Source organism: Nuphar pumila, chromosome 8 (assembly GCF_984573655.1).
Source record: "Nuphar pumila chromosome 8, dmNupPumi1.hap1.1, whole genome shotgun sequence".
Taxonomy (NCBI): Eukaryota; Viridiplantae; Streptophyta; class Magnoliopsida; order Nymphaeales; family Nymphaeaceae; genus Nuphar; species Nuphar pumila.
Window position 1 is genome coordinate 66,093,821 of NC_143256.1, and position 11,697 is coordinate 66,105,517.

The 11,697-nt window shown below is 37.8% G+C and overlaps 1 protein-coding gene across 1 annotated transcript; it reads left to right on the forward strand.

Moving 5' to 3' along the window:
- Positions 1–6,602: 6,602 nt before the first annotated feature.
- LOC149829960 (uncharacterized) lies at positions 6,603–7,010 on the forward strand. The gene has a single exon (XM_090015346.1). It carries the CDS (start codon positions 6,603–6,605, stop codon positions 7,008–7,010), a length of 408 nt encoding a protein of 135 aa, XP_089871472.1.
- Positions 7,011–11,697: the final 4,687 nt, after the last annotated feature.

The window sequence follows — 11,697 nt, forward strand, 5'->3', positions numbered from 1 at the left end:
ATTTATATTTCCTGTTTTAGATAGAATGAATGAGCATTGTAAATATCATAGATTACTTGTTCTTCATGCATTTTTCCTTAATTTCTCAAATTCTGACAAATGGCAACACAAATGGCACGTCCACCATTTTATAAGAGGTAAATTAATCCTAAGTTGATGATTTACATCAACGGCCATTGTCGGGATGTAAACAAGACTTAGTATTTTTATCTTTTATAAAATAACACTGGATCCACACTGGTTCCTTTTCAAAATCATCATATTTTCAAATATCTTATTCTTTTATTATGGTTTAACTTAAAATTAACTCAATATATATACCAATGGCCATAGTCAGAGTATATTGAGAGTTAATTTCATTTTAAACTCTATAAAAGCACAAAAATATGTTTTATTCTTCACCTGAATTTAAATATAGATTATTATATAATACATTCAATGACCATAATCAAGGATGTATTATATTTTCAATCTTATTTCAATTCATGTAAAGAATGAAATACGATTTTCAAAATCCAATTTCAAAATTTAAAATTCATTCATCATTTAGGATAGAACTGCATCATATTTTCAAAAATTTCCTTTTCAAAACTCCAAGTGATGTAAATATCTTCTTCAATCAATCCTTAATTCTTATAAAATCCAATTCATCCTTTCATTTTCAAATTCTATCTCAAAGTTCAAATTAACTTTGAGATTTCAAATTCACTTTATATTCAAATTCAAAAGTTCCAAATTCATTTTATAACTCCAATCAAATTCAAAAGTTCAATTTTACTTTGAGATTCTTGATTCATCTTCTAAATTCCAAAATTCAAGTTTTCAAGTTCAAAGTCTAATTTGACTTTGAAATTCATTTATATATTCAGAGTTCAAAATCTCAAATCAAAATTCCAAGGATAGATCCTAATCTCAACTTGGATCCAGATTTCCAAGTATAAATCTTCACTCTTTGATCTCAGATTATAGATCCAAAATCCATTCTAGGATCCAGAACCCGATTCTACTCTGGATCTAAGGCTTCAGATCCACTCCCTTTTAGGATCCAGAATCCAATTCTACATTGGATCTCAGACTTCAAGATCCAAGTCCATCTTAGGGTCCAGAATCCAATTCTATCTTGGATCTCAGACCTTAGATCCAAAATCCATTTTTAGGATCCATAATTCAACTTCCATCTTGGATCTCAGACTTCAGATCCAAATCCATTTCAGGGTCCAGAATCCAATGCCACTTTGGATCTCAGACTTTCGATCCAAATCCATTTTAGGATCCAGAATCCAATTCTACTTTGGATCTCAGACTTCAGATCCAAATCCATTTTAGGATCTAGAACCCAATTTCATCTTGGATCTCAGACTTCAGATCCAAATCCATTTTAGGATCCAGAAATCCAATTCCACTTTGGATCTCACACTTCAGATCCAAACCCATTTTAGGATTCAAAATTCAATTCCATCTTGGATCTCAGATCCAAAATCTATTTCAAATTTCGGATCCAATTCAGATTTCAGATTCAAAGATCCAGATTCGAATTCCATCTTGAAATCCAGATTTCAAATCAAGTTCTATTTTTAATTCCAACTTTCAAAACCAATTCCATTTCATTTCCAGATTTCAAATCCAATTCCATCTATAGATCACATCTGAATTTCTTAAATTCATCTCTATTTTTAAACACCATTTGGATTTCTCAGATCCATTCTAAATTTCAAACTTCAAAATCTAAATTCAATTCCATCTCAAGTATTCATTTCCTTTCCTAAATTCAAGTTCAAATTCAAAGTACATTTCCGACTTTGAAACTTCATTTCCTTTCATTTTAAAGCTTCAAGTCATTCTTTCTCAAAATCAAGATTTATTCTTCCAACTCTGATTTACTTCAAAAACTTAGAACTTCTCTGATCTATCTCAAGTTCTAAGTTAGATTTAATCATTTCTTCACTCCTTTACCAAGTTCATCTCAGAACGCTTGGAAATTTTCAAAACCTTTTTCAAAAGAGCATACATCCTTGCATTGCACAAGCATGATTCTTTGTGCATTTAGATCTTTAGAATAAATTCTTAGATAATATTTAGGCAAAGCAAAAGGCATAGATTCGATCCTTGGTTCGATTACCCCTGGTAAAGGTGCCAGGAACGGTCGAACCTCGTACCGATGAGTGAATCCCGTCTCTCTATTTTCCCGCAATATATTTCAAAATGGAGGCGAGTTATTTGCTAAATATTTTCAAATCAAGGTCAAGTGAGACCCAACAAAAGAGTTCCTCTTCTTCTCTTCCCTTCTTTTCTCTTCTCTTTTTCTTTTCTCCCTTCAAAAAGGAGGAAAATAGAGGTTAGAAAAGGAAAAGAGAAGGAAGAGAGAGAAACCACAAGTGAGGAAAATTTTTGCGATGATCACAAGAGCCTATGTGGTTTTAAGTCACGAACACTGTTCAGTATTTTTGTATTGGGTCCGCAGGCGCGGCACCCGAAACCGTGGAAATGCTAATGTTATTCCCATAAGTTGGGAATATCGTAGATTGCAATCTCAACACATAAGTACGCCAAATCATGAGTCTTCCCTACAGAAATCGTCTCATGTTACGTAAAGTGCTAATCTTAATGGTCTAGATCCAACTACTTGAGTGATGAAATTGCATATGTATGTCTCTTGGAATTTATGAACTGTACACTCACATGCACATTATCTTGTCTCTCAGATATGAAATTGTATAATGCCTTTGTTCCTTATGTTTGTGCAATTGATAGAAAAGCATGTGGTATTTATATACATGTTGCACGTAGTACATCCTGACACTCGTACTAAGTAGTGTGTACCTCGACTGGTACATTGCTTGAGGGATTGATGAGTGCACAAGGTGCACTTACTTCATGAAATAAAAAGGCTGAAACATAAGTTTAAACACCATAGGGTATGAATAAATATGATTTGTATTTGGACTCGGTTGGAGTCTCTAGGCAAGGCCCTTTCTGTCGCGAGTGAACTCACGTGTGACTATACCCTAAATTAGAAAAGAAATAATATGGTGTTAAGATCGCTTTCACGAGCGATGTGCTCTTGTTAGTCGTGTGAGGCTGAGCACGTGGATGGGCAGGCTAAGTCTTTGTTTTACGTACCCCGTGGGGACCACGAGGCATAAAATCTTCGTCAAGAGGTATGATTAAATAATGAGCCTAAGAAAGATAAACCCGCTTCGCCCCACTCACAAAATGGCTCACCTTGGAGAGGGTAGATGGTACAACCCTGAGTGACTTGTCGTTACTACGACACGTGTTTTGACATGAGCTATAGCATCCTTTGATCTTTAGTCACTTAGAGTCAGGGAGGTCGAGGTTGCCTTTTTAGGACCTCACTACTGCAGTAGTATGGATTGCAATTCTTACCTATGCGAGAGTTTCTCTCAGTTGTGTGTTGCTCGCATGAGGTTTACTCGGTCTGAAGCATCCCCGGTTACCACATTAGAATGTGAATAACAGACACTGGGTGCATGTCTCACAGAATGCAAGGTTCTTTTGCGTACCCAAAGGAGTAACAAGAAGAACTTAAGGACTAACCAATCACAGTTGACATATTGTAGTTGTTACTTTACTTGCTCAGCAGTTGTTTTAGTTACTATTACTTGTTTAGCAGTTGTTTTAGTTACTTTACTTGTTCAGCAATTGTATTAGTTACTTTACCTGTTCAATAGTTACTTCAGATCTGTTACCTATTTCACTTGGCTGGCACTTGACACATATGCACTACCCTGACACAGACACATATACTTGTTAGTTCTTATTTTTTCTTCATGTTTTTCCTCTTAGAAATGATATATATATTGTGGATGTTTCTTCACCACCTTGCAAGAGGACTGACCCTGTTTTATGGGGATGCAGGTGACGAATAGGCACGGTGTTGATGCGACGGTATACGGTGGAGGCTTGAGACTCACACTTAGTTGCAGATCTTGTTCCTATTGGTTTTGGGTTTTGGTTGGGATACATTCCCTATTTTTGAGACTCTTTGTACTATCACATTTTGTAACTTTTAAATTATTGGGATGTATACCCCTTGATACTTGTGATTGTACCTTTATTTACGTTGTTAGTTACTTATGTTGTACTTACCTGTGGCCGTCCAGACTTGCGGCATTGCCACCGTCTTTACACTTTGTTTCTGCTGTTTTCAGTAAAACCTTTGAAAAAAAAAATCATAAGAAAATCTAAGGTTTTTCCAAGCTCGAGGTTTGGGGCGCCACAGAGTTTGGTATCAGAGCGACATTTAAGTGTGGTCCAAGACAACATCGTGCATCGTCCATCGCACTGTAAGTATGATTACTCTTTATTTATCTGTATGTTCTTTACTTCTTAGTTAGCATTGTGTGCTTGGTTCTGTGTGTGGGTTAGATGGCGACAAACCCAAGTTACGAGAAGATTTTGGAAGTTCTCCAGAACTTGGTCCGAGGCGAGGAGTCCTTGGGTGGAGTTGTGCAACACTTAGCTCACAGTGTGTATATGTTGGCACAACATGCACCTCCTTGTGCCAGGTGTTTAGTGGATCACGCGGGAAAAATTTGTCCCCGTGAATTGTTTGATTGCTCTTATTGTAGTCTTCGGGGGCATATTGAGGAAGAATGTCAGACGAAGCTGCGAGATGAGCTCTGGAAGAGCAATGCGGACGATATTGATGATGTGTCTTCGGTCACTGGACCCATGGTGGTTGAAGTGGATAGTCAGGATGGAGACAGGCGTGGAGCGCTGGACTCTCCCCAGTATTCTCCTGAATCTTATCCTTACGCGGTTTCATCAGAGTACGTGTTGGAACCTCCTATGCTGCCAGTACTAATGGAAATCCAAGAGATATCTGATACGCCGTTGAGAACTCCTGCTTCTCTTCCTCGTATCAGGCTGCGACATTGTGGAAGTCGGAAGGACTACCGAGATTTTTATACTAGCAAGCCATGAGAATGTTATATTATGTTGTTAGAAACATTGAGTCAGTGTTTCATTTTTGAGTTTTTGATTAAGTTGTTAGCAGTGTTTTGGTTAACCCTGTCTGGATGAAGGGTGTTTCTGTAATGCATGCAATTTTTCTATTAATGCAATGAATTTTCTACATTCGAGTACTTGCCTAGTTGCTTATGTGTAATTTTTGCTTACTTAGATGGCGTGGCGTACACGATGTGACGATCTTATGGAGACGCTTAACAACCTCACTGAGGTGGTTGGACTTCAAGCTGAGACGATGAGGAACATGGGCGAACACACACAGCAGACCGCCTAGGGCCAGGGAGCTCCTGCCCAAGTTCCTGCCGCAGTAGTTCCGTATAAGCAGTTTATGAGCATGAATCCTTCTTCATTTGACAGAAAGGCGACACCAGAAGTAGCAGAAGACTGGGTACGAGAGACAGAGCGGATCTTTCATGTCTTGCAGGTGAGCGACGATCGGAAGGTTGACTTCGGGGACATATCGTCTCCAAAAAGATGCTGAAAGGTGGTGGGCTACCACATGGGAGATCAAGTTTGATAACCAGCCGATCGCGTGGGAGCAGTTTGTGGAGGCTTTCTATGCTGCATATTTCTTGGCTCAAGAGAGGAGCAGGAAGATGCAGGAATTCCTTGACCTACAGCAAGGAAGTACGACGCTAGCAGAGTACGTTACTCATTTTCGTAGTCTTAAAAGATACTGCCCTAACCTATACGCTACCGTGAATGAGCGAGCATTGAAGTTTGCTCGAGGTCTGAAGCCAGCTTTGCGTACCCAGGTGTATACGCATGCACCTACGACAGTGGACGAGGCTCTGGAGACAGCCTCACTTCTAGAGCATGATTGGACAGAATCCCAGAGGACACTAGCATCTAGAGAACAACAACAGCAACAGCAAGGACAAAAGAGTTGACCTAGAAAGCGTCAGTTTGAAAGACATCAAGGTGGAAAGAAGTTTCATCCCCCTTCAAAGAAGAATATAAACAACAACAACAACAACCAACAGCAATACCAAAACCGACGACCCCAGAATCAGCAACAGCAGCGCCAGTATCAGCAGCCTCAGAGGCAAATCACAACGGCAGGTTGTCTGAAGTGCTCCGTTGATCATCCAGGATGACCCTGCCCACGAGATACAAGCGAATGTCTTTATTGTGGCAAGATGGGCCACTATATCAAGAACTATCGGAAGAAGCAAGCAGACGATCAACGAAGGAACACACTCGATACATCTTAGTCGGCGCAACCGAAGCAGCCTCATTCGTATCAGCAGCAACAACTGCATCAGCCAAAGCACGACAACCAGAAGGCCATTGTCGGACGTGCTTACGCGACAACTGTGGAGCAGGTGACCAAGGGTGAATTGGTCCAAGGTACTATTCCAGTCGCAGGACATGCAACATTTACGTTATTTGATTGTGGTGCTTTGCATTCTTTTATAGCTACTAGAATTGCCAGTACATTGTCTTTGACCGTAGAGTCCTTGAATTACCCGTTGGAGGTCCGTACTCCGACAGGTGATAAGTCCTTTTGTGATTCTTACATTTTGAGCCTCGTGGTATCAGTGGCAGGGCAGAACCTGTCAGCTGATGTGATCCTGCTAGACATGACTGAGTTTGACGTCATTCTAGGCATGGATTGGCTTTTTGAGTATCACGCTCAAGTTTTCTGTCGAGAAGGTAAGGTTGTTCTTTTTCAGCCTGATTGTCCTGTCTTGGAGATCAAGCTTCCTCGGCCCTTACGTGATAGCCGTATGATTTCTTCCTTTAAGGCCCAAAAATATTTGCGGAACGGGGGTACTGCATTTTTGGTCAGTATTACCCCAGTCGAACATGAGATGGTTTTGATCGATGACTTAGACGTGGTTCAAGAATTTTTCGATGTGTTCCCAGAGGAATTGCCCGTTTTACCTCCAAAGCGAGAGATCGAATTTTTCATCGAGTTGTTGCCTGAAACTACTCCTATTTCCAAGGCACCTTACCATATGGCTCCGGCAGAGCTTGAGAAATTGAAGCGACAGTTGGAAGAACTTTTAGATTAGGGTTTCATTCGACCCAGTGCTTCTCCGTGAGGAGCACCAGTGTTGTTCGTGAAGAAGAAGGATGGATCCTTGAGGTTGTTCATCGATTACCGGATGCTCAACCAAGCGACGATTAAGAACAAATACCCGTTACCCAGGATCGAAGATCTCTTCGATCAGTTGCAGAGAGCAAAGCTTTTTTCGAAGATTGACCTCAGGTCAGGTTATCATCAACTTCGTATTAGAGAGGAAGACATTACAAAGACAACTTTTCGAACGAGGTATGATTTATATGAGTTCGTGGTGATGCCTTTTGGCCTCACGAATGCACCGGCTGCATTCATGGATTTGATGAACAAAATTTTTCGTCCATTCGTGGATACGTTCGTGATCGTGTTTATTGACGACATCTTGATCTACTCAGAGAATCCTAAGCAGCATCAAGAACACTTGCGTATTGTTTTGAGTACTCTCCGTGAGCATTAGTTGTTTGCCAAGTTCTCCAAGTGCGAGTTTTGGCTTGAGCGAGTTATGTTTCTTGGTCACTTGATATCCAAGGACGGAGTGTCAGTCGATTTAGCAAAGGTTGAAGCAGTTTTAGGCTGAAAGCAACCTCAGAATGTGTTAGAGATTCACAGTTTTCTCAGGTTGGTAGGATATTATCGACGATTCATCGAAGACTTTTCAAGGATTGCCTTACCGTTGACGAAGCTTTTGAGTAAAGGTATCAAGTTCGAGTGGGATAGCGCTTGTGAAGACAGTTTTAAGATCTTGAAGTCAAAGCTGACGACCTCTCCAGTGTTAGCTTTACCTTTAGGCAGAGGTGGTTTTGTTGTGTACACGGATGCCTCTGGTACCGGATTGGGTTGCATGCTAATGCAGCACGACAGGGTGATTGCTTATGCTTCTAGACAGTTGAAGACCCATGAGAGAAATTATTCGACACATGATTTGGAACTAGCAGCAGTTGTGTTTGCTTTGAAATTGTGGAGACATTATTTGTATGGAGAATCGTTTGAGGTCTTCACAGACCACAAGAGTCTCAAATATCTGTTCTCTCAGAAGGAGTTGAACATGAGACAGCGACGTTGGCTCGAGTTTATCAAGGATTACGACTTTACTTTGTCTTACCACCCTGATAAGGCGAACGTAGTGGCAGATGCACTTAGTCACAAGTCGAGTGGTGTTCTGGCTAGTCTCATGTGGAGTCAAAAGATGATTGAAGATTTCGTAGTTTGGAAGCCTTTTTCAGTTGGGGGCGGATCGATCAGATTGTCTGGTTTGACCATTCGATCAGAGTTTTTGCCTAGAATCGTGGAGGCTCAGAAACGTGATGACCAGTATGGTAAGTTTCTAGCCTTGGCAAGACAAGCAGAAACCTCCTTTAGTTTGTCATATGATGGTAGTGTTTGTATGAGAGATCGACTTTGAGTTCTGAGCGACCTTAAGCTGAAGAAAGAGATTTTTGATGAAGCACATATGTCAAGATATACGATTCATCCAAGCAGAATGAAGATGTTTAAGGATTTGCAATGGAAATATTGGTGGAACGGTATGAAGCGTGAGATAGCAACGTACGTTGCGAGGTGCTTGACTTGTCTGCAGGTGTTATCATCGCAAAATTTTTAACTTTTTGCGAGTCAAACTGACATTTGAAAAAGATTTTGAAAATAACTCGCCTCCGTTTTAAAATGCATGAAAATTCCGTAGAATGGGACTCGCCTGTCGGTACAAGGTTCGACCGTTCCTGCCACCTTTAACAGGGGTAATCGAACCAAGGACCAATCTACTACTCTGCTCTATTCAACTTGTCTAAATCATATTCTAATTTCTAAATGCACATAAAATCAGGCATGTGCTATGAATTTCTAAAAATGCACATTTGAAAACATGATGCTTGCTTTGAATAACTGAAACACTTAGAATAGATATCACATGGAAAATCGTGAATTGGGATTTGAAATGTTCTTCTCAGAAAAGTAAAAATCGGTTTCTGAAGAAATCTTGAGATTTTGTGAAAATTGATTTTGAGAAATGTGAAATTACTTTGGAAAACTTGATTTCTTTGAATTCAAACTTTGAAATTGAAAATATAACTTGGAAAATCGAATTTGGAACTTGGAAAATACTTGAAATATCATTGGCAAATCAATATTTTGAGAAAATCGATTTTTGAATAAGACTTAGAGAAATTTGAGAAAACTGATTTCTCTGAATTGGAATTGGTAAATGCATGAAATGAATGAATATGGATTTGAGGAATTGAGAAATACTTTTTGTATTTTTGAGAAATGCAGTGCATTTTGAAGTTAGCCTAAGAGTGTAGGCTGAATGTGGCTAATGTGAAGATTACAAATCTGGGTATCATTCGTATTCTGACTATGGCCATAAATACAAATTCCACCAAGTTTATAAACTTCATAAAATCTAGTGTATGTGCCATTCGTGTAGACCAAAGTGAGTTTGAATATGCATGAATCATCATCCATCACACATTAACATTATTTAAAAAAATAAACTATATGCAATGCTGCCTAAGCTAAGCAGGAAATGTAAATTCTTATTCCAAAGTTAATTTAATTTACATCACTATTGAAATTTAAATACATGAAAAATAAAGTCTTCAATGTACCTGCAAAACTAAAAAACTTTGTTAGTGATGATATGTTGGCTTTTCTAGATTTATCCAGTAATATCTAGAAATTACTTAATTTTGCTAGATATAAGCCTTTTTGCCATGATTCCCTTAAATCAAAATTGATAAAATATGAAATAAGATTGAATAAATAAGGAAGATAAGATATGAAATTTCGAAATTGGGGTCAAAATGACCAAAATACCCCTAATAACAAGACTATGGCCTTGAAATTAGGGTTTTTAGAAATATATTTGGTAAAATGCAAGTTTTGAAATACAAATGAGAATAAATCAAACTAAATATGCTATGACATGATTCAAAATATGAAAATTAGGGTTAGGAATTTCGAAATTGAGGTTAAATGACCAAATTGCCTCTGACAGCAAGACTATGGCCTTGAAATCAGGGTTTTTAGAAAATATTTTGGTAAAAACTTAGGTTTTATGCACTAAATGAAATCAAATGAGCATCAAATTAAACCTAAAGCATCCTAATATTATTATGAATATGATTAAACCCTAAAAATATATGCTTATGCAAAATAATCCAAGAATATCACAAATTTTGTGATTTTTGCAGTGTTTTGGAATTCTTCGGGTGCCCTGTTTTGCAATTCAAGCCATTCAAGCATCAAACGGATTCTAAAAATCCTCAAAATTGGTACCTGCACTTGTGATAACCCTAATATCAAATTAGAATTGTAAAAATATTTTTTTGGTATTAAATTAATCCGAAAATTGCATTAAACCCTAAAAATATGCTATTTTTGACCTAGCTCACCAACCATTCTCAGTCCAAGACCCGAACCAGGGGTCAAACCTCCATAACATTTATGAAATTTTACAGAGAACAAATAGACAAGAAAACAGAACTTTTCCTTTTTACAGATATGAAAAAGCTTTTAAAACCAGGGAGATCCCTATCCGACAATCCGGACTTGAATATATTGATTTTAACTTTGGTCTTAACTGATACTTTCAATTGAAAATTCCGGGATAAATAGCTGTGCTTATTAAAAATATCTGAGATTTTAACAGTGAATAGTTGACAGAAAAATGACAATACTCACTTTTTAAAGATCATGAATCGGATCTGTAGTTTGGGATTTATAAACAACACAAGTCTGATTAGGGTTTTGGAAAACCCTAACGAGTTTTAAATTGAAAATCAGAGTCTCTGACAGAGGAAAAATACTAAACAGTAATAAAAAATTCTGAAAATTTCACAGTAGACATATCTAATCAACATGAATCCATGGCACTTTACAGATCTAAAATCGGATAAAAGATGAGAAAAATATCATCACAGCAAGTTACCCTCTTGATTTTAACAACGATTTTAAAGTTTTAAAAACTCAATTTGATGACTGATTTTTCTGACAAGGTTCATGAAGTCTAAAAACTCTGCTTTTTTTACAGTAGATCAATAACATATGCATGCATCACATATAAAAAAACCAGAAATTAACAACACATATTTCAATCCAAAACAGCATGCTCTCTTCTGTTCTAAACTAAAAAACACACAGAAATCTAAGAAACTTGAGAAAATATGCATTAACTAATAAAAACAACAAAATAAACCATAAAACAGTAAATAAAAATTATTTCTATGCTATAAAACGTAAAACAAACATGAATAAACCATGAAAATAAAATAAAAGCAGGGAATCAATGGCTGGAATTCAATATTACCTTTAAAACATAGATTTAACCCATTACAAGGGTAAATCATGTATTTTATTGGTTAATAATGCAAAAGATAATGCTAAAATCGATTCTAATGGATTAGAATCCCTGTAAACACTATGAAACAGAGTTAGATCACTTTCTTGAACCTCTCTTGAGGTTCTTGGACTTGAATCCATGGTTTAATCCATGAAGGGGATGGCACCAATGGCTAAAATTGATTTAAAACATGAAAAAGTATTGAATAAAACTAAAAAAAATATTAAAAATATTACCTTGGTGCTTGCAGCTGCAATGGAGGAAGGTGGAGATGCTGGAGAGGAGAGAGAACCCACGAAAATTTGAGAGAGAAAAGACCCCCCTTTGACCCCCTTTAGGTCCC

What these genes read in the sequence shown, in the direction of transcription:
- LOC149829960 (XM_090015346.1), top strand. Translation starts at nt 6,603, where the DNA reads ATGGATTGGCTTTTTGAGTATCACGCTCAAGTTTTCTGTCGAGAAGGT.